Source organism: Camelus bactrianus, chromosome 11, assembly GCF_048773025.1.
Source record: "Camelus bactrianus isolate YW-2024 breed Bactrian camel chromosome 11, ASM4877302v1, whole genome shotgun sequence".
In the NCBI taxonomy this organism is placed as follows: Eukaryota; Metazoa; Chordata; class Mammalia; order Artiodactyla; family Camelidae; genus Camelus; species Camelus bactrianus.
In genome coordinates, this window is record NC_133549.1 from 80,806,084 (window position 1) to 80,824,403 (window position 18,320).

General features: G+C 34.0%; 1 protein-coding gene across 4 annotated transcripts in view; it reads right to left on the reverse strand.

Annotated features, from left to right (window-relative positions):
* Nucleotides 1-18,320, reverse strand: part of PARG (poly(ADP-ribose) glycohydrolase) — a 109,338-nt gene that overhangs the window by 80,852 nt on the left and 10,166 nt on the right. For all 4 annotated transcript variants that reach the window (XM_010963507.3, XM_074374379.1, XM_010963504.3 and 1 more), the window contains exons 4-7: nt 17,524-17,707; nt 12,808-12,930; nt 12,600-12,683; nt 8,444-8,518 (exon numbers count right to left, since the gene is read on the reverse strand). In XM_010963507.3, the coding sequence (XP_010961809.1) occupies nt 8,444-8,518; nt 12,600-12,683; nt 12,808-12,930; nt 17,524-17,707 (466 nt within the window). The remainder of the gene's footprint in view (nt 1-8,443; nt 8,519-12,599; nt 12,684-12,807; nt 12,931-17,523; nt 17,708-18,320) is intronic.

The window sequence follows — 18,320 nt, forward strand, 5'->3', positions numbered from 1 at the left end:
GCTCTGTGAAAACACAGCAGGAAGACAGCCATCTATGAATCAGGAAGCAGGTCCTCACCAGACACTGAACCTGCCAACACCTTGATCTTGGACCTACCAGCCTCCAGAACTATGAGAAATAAATTTCTGTTGTTTATCGACCACCCAGTCTATTTTGTTACAACAGCCTGAATGGATTACGATACCTTGTTTATCTCTGAGCTGGGCTTCCCAGTGCTGAGGTAGATGAGACCAACAGCATGACTTGGGAGTTCATTTGAAAATACTTCACTTTGCTGGAAATTGTTCTTCTTGCAGAAAACATCTTTTTATAGTGCTTTTCATGTAATCAAAGAGCACCTGAGGCAACAAGGTACTATGCCACTCAGCTTACTAAAAACTTCTTTAACATTGTAAAGAATAATTGCTCAGACACCAAAGAATCTGACTGCCCATCATTACCATAGCAACAAATCAAGGATAAGGACCTTTCACAATTAGTACCAAAAGTAAAATATGGAGAAAACTCTTGGCTCAGTCCTCAGCAGATGCAGCCATCACGGAGCTATGATGGCACTAATGGTGTTTTGCTCCCTGCATCACCAGGATAATGGACCTACGTCAGTCTTTACCACAGAGCTCATTGCTTATATAGGCTACTCATGGAAACAGTATATAAATTTGAAAAACATTTTTACATTGTTTTTATTTCCTCTTATTATTTTTATCTTCAGATAATACATACTACAAAACTCATTCTAGTGTTAAATATGAGTTCTTACACTTAGATAAAAGTGTTACTAAGAGCTTAACCAAAAGGAACACAGAATTTATTTTTAATAAGTAGGAGCATAAGATGAGTATATGTAAAATAATCTAACAGGAATTATAAATCAAGGCATTGGGTCAAATTGTGTAGGAAAAGAAAACATAAACAAACCCACCTTCCCACCTCAGAGCTAGTTGACAGAGATATAAATCATGGGAGAGATCAGACCATGAAATTATCATCACTATTCCAAAAGAGTAGATTTCAGGATAATGAAATCAATGCCACAGCAACATTTAAAAGTTATGGTTTCTAGAGCTATTTGAACCAAATGAGTAAGGCTGGAGTTACAGGGCATTAATGAAGTAGATTAATTTCATTATTAGAATTAGGAGGAATTCTACTAAATAAATGTTCACTTCTGGATGTCTTTAATTTCCATTCTCCCTGTTCTCCACAGATAAATATAACACTGTGCTTTACAAATACATAATAACAACTCTAATTCCATTAATGATCTAGTGCATGGAGAACTCAACTAAGATTGATAATCCATAATAACTCAGCACATTTATAAAGCAAGGTGACTAGTCCCAATTGGAGCAATTAATTCTACGAGATGTGCACTCTTTAAAACAGATCATGAATGAGACCAGTATATGCTCCAATCTAAAAGCATACATTAATCAAACCAGGGGTAGTTATTCACATATTCCATACAAATCCAAAATTTAATATTTTGTTGTCTCTGATTAGCTCTCTTTTGGCTCCTACAGTTCTCATGAATTAGATCAAGTCAAGCTGTAGAACAATGCAGACCTTATTGATTCTAGAGACTGTGAGTCACTGAGGGAAGAAGTCCAAAAAGGTTAAATTTCCACTGAACTCCAAATCAGAGGTTCAAAAGCTAGAGGGATAAAGACATTAGCTGTAGTCTTGCGAAACATTCAAGGCTGCTTTCATTTGATTAGGAATTTGCTACAGGCTCTTTATGACAAATATAACAAGGACACTTTAAATCATCTTTTAAGCTTTGAAGAAAGATCCAAAAAATAGATTAGCTATGAAGAACTCCATTTGGAATTGGAAGCTAAGAAGTGATGTGTTTCTATACATTCAGAAACTTATTTCTTCACATTCAGAAACTTATTTCTGCATTACCAAAAAAAAAAAGCTATTGTGAAAGGCCACAATTTTTACTGATTATTGGTTAAAGAAATTTATTCCGATTTGCAACAGTGTAACAACCTGTTGCCTTATCTCAAATTTTCCGAAACTACTCTAAAAAACACTAATGTTCCATGAAATGTTTATAGAGGTGGGGGGTGGGGTGGGTGGAGAGAGAAAAAAGAAAAAAAATTCCTCTAATATTTTTGTTCCAAAATTTTTTGTATACAAAAAGTACGAAGTACATTTGACACAATTATTAAATAAGTTGCCCATAATGGTATGACACGCACTAGAAGGCCAGGAAGTCCAAATGACACCACTTACGTATGATGCCTGAGTGATGCATAAACATGTAACTATTATTGTGTTTTATGTTATCTAATGACAGGTGATTTATGCTGATTTTTGCCTAATAATTTCAGTATATTATATATTGATTTTTTATCCCATAATAAAGATATGACTCAAAATTTAATTTCTTCTAGCCACCACTCTATGTATGTGAGGTGACTTTTGGTAATCCATTTTAAAACAAGCTTATGTTTGTTTTCTCTGAGTTTCTATTGTTGATCTGTCAAAAATGATAATTTTTAAGGTTTCTGATGGTTATATGAGTTCAAAAATGTTATTTTAGTTAAACATGGGTATAAGAGTACACACCAATTTTAAGGACAATGAATTCTAATGTACCTGTTTTTGAAATTTAAAACTACACATAGAGAACTCTGAAGGAAAAGATGACTTAGGCACAATAATCTGCTCCACGTAGTGTGCATCCTTCAAAAACTCAGTATGACCCCCCATCTACCTTTTAAAATTAAGTAACACATAAACAAGAATGCAAGTTCGTCACTGATAGATTCATACACCCTCATGCATAGGGAGAGAGACTTTACACAGCCTTTCTGACAAGTCATAGGACACCAGCAGACAGGACAACACATACTCAATATTTTAATAATTATAGCAAAGGAAAAGATGCACCATTACTAAGTTTCATTAAAGAATTTATTGTGTATATATGACTTGAGGTATAGACTTCATGCTGTATTTATTTAAAAAAAAAAATTGCGGCTTCCAAACAGGGATATATTACTAGGCTAAACACAGCAACAAAACCTTTCAACTTTAAGGTCTAAATTTTTCCACTTAAAATTTTTTAAATGTCCTCTCATTCCTGTATTCCTACCTCTCACTCTCTACTTTTAGCAGCCACAGATGTAAACAAACAAACAAACAAAACCCTCATTTTGTTATTTACAGCAGCCTTTATGGATAAACTAACAGAAGTAAGGAAACAAGAGGCCTATTCATTCTTATCTTTTCTATTCCAGACATAAAACTAAACATGGAAAGGAAGATGAAACAGTCACTAAAAACCTTAGGTTTCCTTTCAACAACTAACCCATTTGCTGAAAAAGTTTGCTATACAAATCAAACTTAGAATTTAAAGCTCTTTATATTGACATTTACATTTATTGTGAAATATGTATTCAAAAAGTACACAAAATACATATGCCTGGCCTAATGAATAATTATAAGGCAAACATCCATTTTTTAACTACCATTCAGGTCCAGAAACAGAAGCCAGGATCACAGAAACAGAAGTAACCTCTCTTAAACACACCCCACCCCCCAACCCCTCTTCAATCACTATGGCCTCAATGTGCCATGTAAATTTCACAGGTTAATTCGCTGAGAATGAGAAGAAATAGTGTCACAGGTGTTAAAAGATGGAAGTATTTAAAATTCCTCTAAAATGCATTAATAGAGAACTTTTCCTAATATATAGAACATTTTGTTAAACTTTCCTGTGAAAAATGTCAGCAAGAAGTATATCGATCCATTTAGAATACAAATTACAGAAGTGTTTGAATTTAATTTTGTGGAACACCACACAGGAGGGCCATAAAACACAGATTATTTGTTCCTAGCACTTCCAACAGCTGGCAGAGAGGAAGACCAATATTAGCACTCGAGATGCAAAAAACACTAAATAATGACCGTTTCGACTCAGCAGCACCTACATATTTAACTATTTTAACTATAAATTACAAAATAACAGATTGATCTCTGTGACCTTAGCTGGGCTCTGACAAAATTAAAAAAAGCTTAGGCAATATTCCTCACTTCCATCCTAAATAAGGATGCTTACATAGCAGGATTAGCAGGATTCTGGGTCTCTTACCTCTTGCACTAGATACTAGCATTTAGGTAATAACTGTAACATGGAGTCACATAAATGACTGTTGATATTAACACCTCCTGTTCTAAGGAGGCGTGGGTTACAAAATTCATCCATCACTCACAGAATTAGCCAAAGCAAGGTTTTACGGAGAAAAACATTAACAGCCCAAAATAAACTTAACTGTAAAATCTTAAAATTGATATGCTGTTAAATTTAAATTTCATTTTTTTCCTTAGCAAAGCAAGCCACTCAGAGTTGGGTGTAACATTTAAGTAAAGACTTTTCAAATACTGTTAATAAGTAACATTTAAGAACCCTGTTTTAAAGAAGGACTTACTCCAAAACGTGGACATAGATAATGCCAAGCAAACACAATTCATTTATAATTTAAAACCTAGCCAAACAACTGTTTCCCTTGCACTAAAGATCTCCTTTTCCTCCTCCAATACCACCCATATATTTGTCTAAAACTTACTTCTCACTAACCCCTGCAATCCTGGGCAACATTATCCCTGTGGGCTGTTATGTGGTAAAGTTCTATATTAGTATCTTCGAAGATGTGAAACAGAAAAACACACAACTGTATTAAACACCCAAGGTCTACCACTAAGTACATTGACAATGACAGAATAACAAACAGTCATAGGGAAGAACACCCTTAAACCTCTAGACATGCTTTACACAAAGAGATTTCCTTAAATCTCTAACCCTGGAATGGCTAAGCAAATGATATATCTATTTGATGGAATATTATGCAACCATTAAAACTAAAAATGATAAAGCTATGTAACATAGCTTTTATAATATATCATAAAATATTTTAAATATACTTTTTATCTAGCTGTAACTATAAATATATATGTAAAGAGACAAAAACTTGAAAAAATAATAAGAAATAAATATTTGGTACAACTGTGAGAACTCCTCCAACCCTCCATTAAGTTCATAAAATAAATATAAATCAGAAGGTCAAAAATGCAATGACTCCTCTCCCCAGAGATCTGTAAAACTATCACCAGCACCTTGATAATCACCTCATATTTATGATCTACACTAAACACACCAAAACTTGTTATATATTACTCTTACAGGAATGTTTCTGGGCAAGGTCACCAGATAAAGGGGAAACAAGGTCCTGTCTGAGCAGACTGATTAAGAAGGGATGGGAGGGATGATTACCTCATGGCAAGGCGACAGAGGTATTTTAACCAATGGCATGTTTTACTGCCATCACAAGGTATCAAATTTAACATTACTTTTTATCAAAATTAACAACCGTATCCAGTTTAAGACAAGAAAATTACAAAACGCAAATAGACCATCTATATGATGTAACAAGTGACAAAGACGATTATATCAGTTTGGTCAACTTTTCACGGCATCAAAAATTACATGGTACATGACTTCAACAACTGCTAACACTTATGAGAACACATTTCTTTAGGTGTGTGAAAAAATGCAGTATATGGAGGATATGATATATACAGGAGGAAAATGATCTCAAACTTTGAAAGCAAGTAATTTCAAATTTATCATTTATATTATAAATTTCACTTTATTAGTAAAATTACCTATTCAGAGTCTGAAAAGCAATGTCATTCAAATTGGAGAACTCTCATATCCCAAAGTGATATCAGTCTAGTTGCCAGAAAATGACTTTATCCTAACCAAAATTTGCTTTTTCCAAGAGGCTTGAATATCTTACAGGCATACTTTCTTAGGCAACAAATTTAACAGACAGATGAAGCCCTGACTCTGCAGAAGACACTGAACAGAGTGCTATATGTATTATCACTTAGAAAGTGAATACACTGAGGAGGCCATGGTGATGCAGGACTCCCACACACTGGCAAAAACTGGCACAGCCTTCCAGAGAGGTAAACTGGTGATTTGTGTCAAAGGTCTTAAGACCAATACACTTTTTTAACCGGTAATTATAGTCCTAGGAATCTATTCTTGAGGAAATCATCAATGACACAAAATATTCAGGCACCAATATGTTCATTATAAAATAGTAACATTTTAAAAAATCCACATTCAATATGTATAGGTGGATAGAATCACATTTCTTTTAAATGTTAAAAGTGATTGCTTCTGGGTAGCAAAATCACGAGTAATTTTTATTGTCTGACTTCTGGCATTGTCCCAAGTTTTCTGCAATTCAGATATGTTAACGATGGAAAAAACTTCAAAGAGGCAAAGCAAACTTTTCAGAGGAAACAAAGTAACAACATATCTGATTATCATTACAGATTTTTAAAGTGATTTCAGTTACACTGGTTAGCTAGATCCTTAAAACACGTCATTAAGCTGGATGAAGTGGTTATTTTGTCAATTAACAAATGAGGAAATTGACACTGAGGTCATGTGGCTTAACTAAAGTTACACAGAGTTGAGACTAAGAACCCATGATTCTCATTTCTAATTCTATGCTCTTTTCTCCACCAGTGGTTCTCAAAGCCTGGGCCCTGAACCAAGCACACCTAGGAACTTGTTAGAAATGCTAAGTCTCTGGCCTTATCCCAGACCCACTGAATCAGAAACTTGGAGAGGATGATGGGCAGCAACCTGTTTCAATAAGCCCTCCAGGGTTCAGATACACAATAAATCTGAGTGCCACTGCTTATGTGATGTTGCCTCTCTGACACTTTGTGAAATAGTCAAAAAACTTCTGAAGAAAGGGAGTGGTGGTATTTATTCATACACTTTCACACCTTCAGGCTCTTCCTTATTTGTAATCCAAATAAGGATTCACAATAATCTTAATTGAGTCCTAATCTTGAGTCCTTAGAATGTAATTAAGCACCCAATCTTTCTCTTGGATTACCACCAGTAGTCCTAGAGCACAGACAGATCTTCAGTACTCTCAAGTTATAGGATATGAGCTAACAAGAACACTGGAACATCACAAGCTAAAAATGATCAGATAAGGAAGAGTCTGTTAGATTTAGATTTGTGTGCATGGACAGGGAGTGAGGGAAGGAATCAGAAATGTAATTTTTTAACTCAAAGCATTACTCCCAGATAATATTCTTCTGACCTCGGTCACCATGAAAACCAGTATGAAAACCTGATCTGCTGAAATCCAGTCCATAACTACTTACAGAGCACTCCCAATAAGGAAGGCATTATACAGATGCTCCAGGAAAACACACAGCTAAGAAAGACATAGCCTGGGCCCCAAGAAACTTTAGACGTACAAAAAAATGTCAACATTTCATCAAGAATAAAGCAAGGCAAAGAGCAGGAGTGCTGCAAGATAAATTTAAAAATTTGTCATGGAAATTTAAAAAATTTTGAATTTTTTCAAAGTCATTTTGGAGGGAGCAGACATGAAAATGTGAATCTGGATAGAGAAAACTGGAGGAAGGGGACAGATCAGTCTCTTATTACTGAAAAAATATGCAGCAAGTAGGAGGGGAGGATGTGTGAAGAGGGAAATTATCTTGTGATTGCAGGCAATAGTGGGAAGAACAGTGACTGGGTTACATCGTCCTGCCAGGGACAAACTATGTCACTTTGGCCCAAAAAGTTCATTTCTAAATCAGAACTACTCATTTACAATAGGAATAATAATTATCATATTATATATCTCTCAGAGTTATTTATCTTAAAAAAAAAAGACCAGAGAGGGAAAGGCCCCAATAAAAAAATAAAGCACACGTTTATAGTTCAATAGTTACTCTCTATTAGGTAAGTTAAAATTGTATAATACTGAAAATATTTCAACACAAAATGTTTCCATTTCAAAAAACTTTCAGTTTCTATTATCAGTAAATGAAGCATATATAATATGGGTAACTAAACCATGGACAGAAAAATCAAATTATAAAAATTTTTTAAAATAGACTGTATATGAAAGTATCTTTCTTTGGTGGAAACTTACTTATCTAACAAAAGTATACTGGCAGTTTCTTCTAAAGAAAAAATATCAAATTTGGGAAAGCTTATATATACATTTATACACACACATATATATCTATATATATATAAAAAGGTTACTACAGTATAATTGAGAACAGAATGAAACTGGATGCAACCTAGATGTTTGAGAATATGGGAACCATTAAATTCTCAAAATCTAGTCTTGAAATATTATGCAGCCATTTGACAATATTGAAAGTGGTACAAGAAAATAGAAAATGCATATTATGAGAGAATAAAATAAATTTCAAAATTAGCTCCTAAAACATACATGTAAAATAATGGAAATATTTTTCACCAAAATAAAAGATGATAACTGCATTAGTGTGACACAATTATGGCTACTTTTCTCAAACTTTTCTATTAGAGTTGTCGTATTAGTTTCATAATTAAAGAAATAAGCATATTTTTACCTTATCCCAGAAATCAACCAACGCCGTAAAGTCCCATTTCTTAGAATATGCCACATTGTATTTCAGAATAGCATCCTATGGAAAAAGCATAAATAAAACTTCATGATATAGTGAAGTGAATTATCTATGAATAGCCTGTCTCCTTTATGAACTACTTCTGGTATATTTCTTAATGTTGGAGAAGCTTCCTCTTACCATTAGCTATTCCACATCAGTAGCTGTGAACAAACAGAATGCATACTGATTTATTTCACTTAAGGAAAATGAGATTAGAAAGGCCAAGTAATAAGGAGGGAAAACATAATTACTCTAAAACATACCTTCTAAACAGAGGTGATATAATTCAAGTGGACAAAAACTGGGGATCTTGGAAATAAAAAAATTAAATATTATGGTGATTTTTGGCCCTCAAAGGGGTCACACTACATATACAGATATATAGTGTATTAGTATTAAGATTTCATGAGAGTAAAGTAGGAAAAAAATATCTAAGAAGGCTCCCCGGGGAAGAGGGCAATAATGAAAAAAGATTGAGAAACACTGCCCTAAAGCATAACATGGTTTTTGTTCCTTTATTATCAGCTATCTTTATCTTTTTTTATCAGCTATCTTTATAAGCTACATGCAAATGAGTATCTTTCCCCAGCGATTCATGTAAATTACTTTCCTTTGTAAAAAGTCAAACTACTGCGCCATCTACTGGTTGTAATGTTTAACTGAATACGCTACACTTCATACCTGGTTGTCAGAATAGGTACACATAATACAATCCAGTAGTTACACAGAAAAACTATTATTTACTATTATGCTTTATCTCATCGTTTAAAATTTCCATTTTGATCACATTTTATAATATACATATTAAATTAATAAAGAAGTAAAACATAGAATTTATTAAAAACCATTTATAATCATAACGCACACCCCCCCCAATAGCAAAAGTATACTGGCAATCTAAGTCTAAAAAACACTTGTGTTAGATTAGTACTATAAACTTTCCAAATTTCCTCATCATTGAAGAATTTTTTAAAAATTAACACTCTGCCATAGAGCTTCCTGAAAAATATTTCATGCCACAGAAATGATCACCAAGCATCTAGGTTAAAAAATGAACCAACAAGATGTGTATTATTTACTTGGAATCAGAAGATATCCAAATTCCTTCAAAAAGGAAGAGAAAAAGCATCAACCATAAAATAGCATGGCAAGAAAAAGCTTTTATTTTTCTCTTACAGCCTTAATACAAAATTTTCCATCAGGAAAGAAAAGATTTTAGGGACTTTTTTTTTCTGATCATTGGTATCTGATTTCAGAACCTCAGACAAAGTTTTAAATAGCAATGTCTATCAACAGATGAATGGACAAACAATGCATTTACTGGAATAAACTACAGATACACTCAACAACATGGATGAATCTCAAAAATCTCCATTCTAAGTGAAAGGAGCCAGATAGACTAGCATATATACTATATGATTCTGTTCACGTAAAATGTAAACTAATCTATAGTTTTTTTAAAAAGTAGATCAATAGTTCCCCAGGATCAGTGCAGAAGGAGGAAATTGACCGTAAAGGGGTAAGAAGAATCTTTAGCGGGTGACAGGAATGTTTTGTATCTTGATTGTACTGGGGGCTTCAAGGTATATGCAAATGTTAAACCTCAATCAAATTACATTTTTTAAAAAGTTGCACTTTATTATACGTAATTATTCCTCAAAGTTGATACAGAAAAACATTTTAAATAGCATGTACACTCTTATTCTTTCATGAGGTTTTATAATGAGCATTAACTCCTAATATTTACTTTTACTTCAGGTCTCAGAATTAGTTCTCCTGTGAGGTCCCCATCACTAGGAAAAAACTGAATGCTACTCTATATTCTTAGCTATCAAATACTGAGGTTTTTGTCAGTTCATAATTCATAATAAGCACAATTAGATAAAGTACAAAGAAGTCTACTCTTTGCAAATTATCAGACACATTATTTATGGAAACATTACATTGTAAGTCAATTTTTGAGGACATTATTCTTTTTTTAAACTTTTTTTTAATTGAAGTATGGTCAATTTCTGGTGTACAGTGTAATAGTTCAGTTATACAACTTTTTTAAACTTTTAACATTTCTAATCCCTCTTAACATCAAATGGCATAAAAACAGCAAAAAGATTATTATATTCAATAAGACAGATTTAATGTTTCCCCCTCCCTCTCATAGTGTTCTTTCAGGAAAGAAAACAATTACCATTAGCAGAGAGAAGAAAATTTCACTGGGTTACTTTCTTCTGTTGAATCTACCATAAAATAAACAAGAAAGATAGCACAGGGAAATATATACAAGATTTTGTGGTAGCTCACGGTGAAAAAGAATGCGACAATGAATATATGTATATTCATGTATAACTGAAACATTGTGCTCTACACTGGAAATTGACACAACATTGTAAACTGACTATAACTCAATAAAATAAACATTTTTTTTTAAATTAAAGCAATCACCCCTTCCTAAAGTAATCATGGCATATGAAGGAATTGCTAAAAGAGGTGAGCAGGAATATAATTCAGGACACTATGATTATTCTGCATTTGTGCTTAAAGAAAAAATATGAAAATTCTTCAATAATCCTGTTTATGAGACCATAAAGGCCCCAAGACAGGGTTCTTCAAATGGAGTTTGGATAGTATTCTTAGGTGGCCTGTTTCTGTGTTTGTGAGTTTATAATTATGGTTTCAGAATGAATACAAAGGCCAAAAATAAAGCACTGTAGGAATAAAGGCTAGTACTTTAAATAGATAAAAACAGTGGAAAGATTGAGCCATCCTAAGATACACTGCAGTATAAGAATGTCAAATTCTAAAGAAGCTGAGCCAAAGTGGTCACTATCATATTTGTTTGCAAGCTAACGTTCTGCATACAGATCCCACCTTGGCCTCTACCAGCACCCACCAACTGTTTGTAATTAGTAAGAGAAGTAGTAAATACAAAGTGAAGAATTTTTTCTTTATAGAGTGTTTTTTTTTAAGTTTCTCAGCATACTATTTTGCGGGGGTTAAAAAACTTCTGTACAAAAAAAGGAATACCGATTACAAATTGCTTTCACCATGACAATGAACACAACTGAAATGGTGGCTCATGATGTTTAAAATGGAGAAAAAAAATCAAACTGACATAGCTGGATACTGTAAGTACAAAGAGTTTATATGTGGTTTTATGTTTGTATATATGTAATTAACATTATACTGAAAATAAGTAAACTCTGGCAGACCCTGAGAATTTCTCCCATTTAAAAAGAGTACATTATAAGATTGAGAAACACTGTCCCTAAGAAATGAAATTTTCAAAATACGTTATGGCACAACATACCAATGTTTTTCATGTTGAGAAAGAAAAAGAGCTCTAGAAAAGGTACAGAAAGTTTAAGAACTTGTTAAGTAGAAATGGAAAAATATAAAACCTGAGAAACTGCACACAACAAACTCTCTCAGAAGTATAAAAAAAATCTGTTATGGTTATAAAAATTTTACAAGTTTACATAAGGCTATAGTGCAAAAAAAAAAACATATACTCAGCCATATTTTAAATATGAGGGGAAAAAAATCGAATGGCCTTACAGTCTTAAATGAAGTATTTTTTTAACCAAAAAATAAATTATTGCCAAAACATAAGATTAATAAATAAATTATGAAACTGCTAGAAGCTATATTAAGGGCAATAAAAAACAGAAATGCTTAATGTATACTTTAATCATTAGGAAACTCAGCTTCCCTTTGGGCAAATACTGCTGAAGTCATAATTCTTCCCTGATTTACTTTTAAAGACATTTCGGGAGCATAATTCTAAAACAAAAATAAAAGAGAAGCTAGGACTGAAGGAAATTGGATGGGGAATCAAGAAACAGAGGTCTTATTCCTGGTTCTCCAAATTGTACTCTGTGGCTCCAGGCAAGTCATTTACAACTCAATTCTTCAACTCATTTCCTAGTGATGGAGTGGAAACCAAGAAAGTCTCTAAAGAGAGTTCTTCAGGAAGCAAGCACTTTACATATAAATAATGCTGCTACCTGACTTTATTAAAGATCAAAAAATGTCTCTGAGGGAGGAGACCAGGGCTCACCTCTAAGAATTACAGGTAAGAGACAAGAATAGCAAAAGAACCCACCTTCAGGTTTTGGGGTCGAGTGAATTTGTTGAGAAGTGCAGTCTGAATGAGCTCCCACCGGCTCCCTGCAGTTCGCTCACCATTCTTTAAGGAAAAGAAAAACATGAGGAAACTACTCTAAGTTCTTTTACATCAGAGAATCAGAAGGAACTCAAGCAAGTAATAAAATATTTTTCAGAGACTAAGAGAATATCGGTTTCGTTCTTACCTCATCTTCCACAGGGTACAAGTTTTGTTCTGAACAAGGCATCTTAACATGCTTGTTGTCCCACAAATCTTTAAAATGTGTTGGGAAAGGTTTAGGAACTTCTCCTGCTCGCAAAAGATCTACCTGAAATACAGGTAAACAAGAAAACTGTAAGTGCATAAAAACTAGGTGTGCCTTCTACAAAATGATCCAAGGAAAGCAGCCAAAGCAAATGCAGACCAGATCCTAGGCAAGAAATCTCCTAAGTCCTTTTCAGTTCTTCACACTCCTTACCTCCAAGTAATCAGTTTCCAAGTCACCATGTCCTGGGTATTCTATCTTTATCCCACCTAGCCTCCTGGTCCTCAATTCTTCCTTGCCTGAACTCCTGCCAACAGTTTTCTATCCCTTGCCCTAATTCCAACTGCTCCCAGACACATTCATCCCCCATAAAACCCTTTGCCCAACTTGGGAATAACATTATCTTTCTACAGTATTCCCAAGCTTCTAATCCTATAATGGCTCCCCTCTGCCTATATTTTGATTCTAAATGATGTTCCTAGTTCTCAACACCCTCTCTCACCCAAAATACTCTCTGGTTAAACATCTATTCTGACCTTCAAGACTCAGCTCAATTTTCATTTCCTCTAAGAAGTCTTTAAAAACTTTCTAATAGGCAGTAAGCTTATTCCTTCTTGTTTTATTAAGATCATTTTCATACTAAAACACTTTTTTTCCCTTCATGCACTAGACTCTAAACTTCTTCAGAATAACTATATTAACTCTGTATTTTGAATATTTACAACAAGCTGACATGTGTTTTTAAGATGTGTAAGTGTATACATGTGTACAGTTGACGCCTGAACAACATGGGTTTGAACTGCATGGGTCCACTCACAGAAGGATTTTTTTCAATAAATACTACAGTACTACACAATCAGCAGTTGACTGAACCTGTGGATGGTGAAGCTTGGATATGGAGGGCCAACTATACAGGTAAACTCAGATTTTCGACTGCCTGGAGGGTCAGCATCCCTAACCCTCGAGGTGTTCAAGGGTCAACTGTGTATGCTAAAAAAAAAAAAAATATATATATATACACACACACACACACACACACACACACACACACATACACTGCTTATAATAAACATTAAGTAAATGTTTAAGGACGAAGATTTTTTTTAATGTCCTAATCTGCACATTTCGTATAAATGGAATCATACAATATGTGACCCTTTGTGTCTGGCCTCTCATTTACCATAATGTTTTCAAGGTTCATCCATGCTGTAGCATGAATGAGAACTTCATTGAAGATCATCAAATAATCGCAAAAATAAATACAAAATTTCAACTGTAAGATGCTATGAATGAGAGGTTCATAGTGTAATGAGAACCTTTCCAAACGACTTTAATTTATCTGGTGAGCTTAGGGAAGCTTCTTTGAGGAAGTAGCAATTGAGCTCAACTCCAAAGGACAAAAAGAAGTTAACTAGGAAAAGGTGGAAAGAAGATTGTTCCTTAAGAAGGCAACAGCTTATGGAATGAAAGACTGTCAAATAGACAGCTTCATAACATGTCTGCAACTCAAGAGAAATAAATTTGTAGGCCATCTATCCAGATGACCAGTAAAATCATCAGTACATGTAAGACTGTTCAGAGAAAGAGGAAGATAAAAGGACCTATGAAAAAGCCTTGGGGAACTCCAACCATGTTTAATGGCTACATATAGAAAAAAAACTAAAAGGAACATAGGTGGCTGAGGAGGTAGGAAGAAAATTCGGATTAGATGGTATCCAGGAAGCCAAAGGAGGAGAATATTCCAAGGAGGAAAGAATGGTCAAGAGTCAAAATTGGCTGAGTCATCAATCGTGCCTAAAGTATTTGCACCTCCATACGGGGACCCCAGAGGTGATTCTGTAAAGATGTTCCATGTAATCTGAGGTGGAAAAACAGGTACCATAGAGCTCCACACATAGGGGAACACATATGTAAGAATATGCTCTGTGCATCCATCTGTCTAAATGGGTGTGTGTGTGTGGAGTGCATGCATCTATGTGTGTATTTGCCTATATGTGTGTATGTGTTTTGTGTGCATGTGGGCGTGAGTGTGTTTACAGATAATCAAGTACTGACTGAATGTCCATGCAATTTCAGACTGCCTTACATTTCCAATGCTAAATATCAGCTTCATTTTATTAATTCAAATTCTGTAATTATTAATATCTGGCATCTTAGAAATGTAACTAAGGACTGTTCATTTAATAACTATTAATTATATTAATTACATATATATCACATTACCATATTCAAGAAAAAGGACCTGGAAGGAAATACACCGAACTGTTAAACTCTGGGAATGGATCTATGAGACACTTGACTTTCCTGAGGTATATACTTTCACATAACAGTTGCTTTTTTTTTTTCAATGATCCTGTATTACTTTTGTAATAAAATAAAACCTTCATAAATTCATGGGTCATTGGCTATCTAACAAATAAATAAACAGTAATTACAGAGATTAATGATGGTATAAGATGCTTCAGGTTTTCTTTGTGGGCCGTGGGAGAGAGGAAGCAGGAAAAGTCAAAAAATCACTTATCTCCTCCAATTAATCTTTACTGCAATCTGCAGTGTTAACATCTTGCAGTCACCCAAGTCTTTTCTTAATTTTACACACATTATCAATGTCTCTTTTTTCCGTATCACCCATGCTTAAGAATTTACCATGTCCTACCAATTTTACTTCAAAACGATGCAACCATTTTTCTTTCATATTCCCACAATTATTATATTTAGTTATTTTCAAACTGTTTTAAGTAGCAGAACTCTTTTTTCCCTATGAAATCTGATATGAAATCACTATATTTAAATCAAATAAAAGCTATTTTTATAAATATAATTTTTACATTAACTTTAGTTATTCTAACATCAATAAATGGCCAGGAGGCTATTTTAAGAAACATAAAAATTGAAACTGGGAGTTACAGATGACAGCTAAAGCTTACATCCACCTACTACTTAATTTATGTTTATACCTCTTATCCAGTATTAAGAAAATCCTATTCACACACCTGAATAGTTGTAAATGGTAACTTTTTTAAACTGTTATTTTGATACTTATAGAAATTCTTCAGTCACACAGCAGTGGCAATAGAACCTTGATTCTATGGTCTGCACAAAAATGAGTTTTCTTGGCAAAATTTGCTGGTTAAAATATGGTATTAAGAATTTTTAAATTTGAATGTATTTGTTAGTTCTTTTATTATAGGTTTTTCAGTTAAAAATATAATTTAGAAAAGAAACTTGAGTCAAATTTCAAAAGAACCCTTGAACCATCTTCATGTAGCACAATATAACCATCTCCTTACTTTTCATCCCTTACCTGAGCTTTTACATTATCTTTCCCTGTTTACAATGTATCCTCACTTCAATTTTCCTTACAGAGAACTGTCCGATTAATCCTGCTATACAAACAGTACAGCTATTGTCTGCACAGATATTTTAATAATTTCCAATTCCTATAAACTCAAGTCCAGTTCCTGGCACCTGAAAGCCTCTATGATGTGGACCCAAACCACTTTTCAGGTCTTCTCTTTCCCATCCAAATTCTCAGCTCTAGCAAACCAATTGTTTTCCATTTCTTAAACATGGATTTAAACTACACAGCCTTTTCCTATAAAGGTTATGCATCTGGAATTCCCTTGCCTTACTAACTCCACCTCATAAATTTCTGCTTCTCTTTTGGAGCTCAGCTCAAACCCAACCACCCTGCTCAGTGTTGCTTCTACCCAACCAGGCTAATGAATTCTGTACTTCAGGATATTTAATCACACCTAGACGAAGTCGTACAAGAAAAGGGATTTTTTTTTTAAGTAGTCCCTGTGAAATCTAATAGAGACTAATAAGTGAGATGACTATTTAAAACTACTCAATGAGTGATAGAAATCTTCTAAAATTGGATTATGGTGGTAGCTGCCTAACTCAGCAAATCAACTATCACTGAATTGAGTATTCAAAATGGGTAAATTTTATATACTTCAATAAAGTTGCTTTGCTTAAAAAGAAAAAAAGAAACTATGGAAAGTGTAAAAAAGGTTACCAGGGGCGAGTAAGGCATGAGAAGTTATTGTTTAGTAGGTAGAGTTTCTGTGTGGGATGATAAAAAATTCCTGGAAATGGATAGTAGTAATGGCTGCACAACACTGTGAATGCCACTGAAAAGTACACTTAAAAATCGTTACTATGGTAAATATCATATTTTGTATATTTAACCACAATTTTTAAAAATGAGGTTGGTTTCCGACATGTTGAATTCCGATACCTGTGGGACAGTGATGAAGATGTCTAGCAAAAGGGAAAGCTCAGAAAAGAGGGTAAAACTGGAGAATAATTTAAGGATACTGAATCATACACAGCTTTGAATTTTAGTACCTAACATGCAGTGAGTGCTCAATAAATATTGTCAACTGAGTATTTTTTTAAATCCAATATTCTTAAAAATACAAAAAATTTCAATTTCCTCATAATCTGACAATGATTCATCTTATAGATTTGTTAAGTATTGTATTAAATAAGCTACCATTATATTTCTCCATCCTGTAGACTCCTCAGTACTTTATATGTGCAGAAAAGAGAAGCACTTTCTATGCCTTGGTCTGTTTTTCACATTAATAAGTATTGCAATAAATTAAGAGTTGGCATCTTCTCTCTTTATAGGTAAGAGCTAACTCCTACCCGAATAGTCACTGTGTGATTGGCAGATGGTCTCAAGAGAGGCAGCCGGATCCCACACCTTGGCATTCTTCTCATCTCCTCAATAGGAGTTCCAAGCCATTTCTTATCTGGAGAAAGGTGAGGCGGAATGTATTTAGGGATCTTCCTTTCTGTTCTTTGATGTTTGATTTCACACTGTTCTTTTCTAAAGTCAAAACAAATGTATTCAGTCACAAACCACTTATTGTTTAAATTCACTAGGATACACAAGTACAAAACTTACCCAGAACATTATTGTTTAAAATGTGCCAAGCTTGCTCTTTCTACTTGGTATTTACAAAAAACAAAAACAAAAATAACCAAAAAAAACAAAAACAAAAACAAAAACAAAAACCTTATTAGGCTTATAGTAAAACCCAAGAGCTTATTTTCAATAGACTGTGGAAAGAATTTCCAAATACACATAAATTACCTTCTGAAAAAGGGGACATGTCAGAATACAGACACTGCCAAATGAGTCACAGTTCACAGTATCAGCTACTTTTCAGGACTCAAGACAGTAATTTTCAATCAAGTGAACATACTATGGCACGTTGCCAGAAAAAAAATCACAAAAATTATGAAGTGGGCTTTAAGACTCCACATGGGATAACAGCAAAAATATAATTTTTACATTTTTTTGCAGTCAGACAGATTGGGATTTAAATCCCAGCTTAACCAGCCACAAATTACATAATTCCAGTGGATTCAAAACCCAGATCTCAGTTTTCTCATTTGTGAAGTGAGTACAACACCACCTGCCTGTCTGTCAAGGGCAT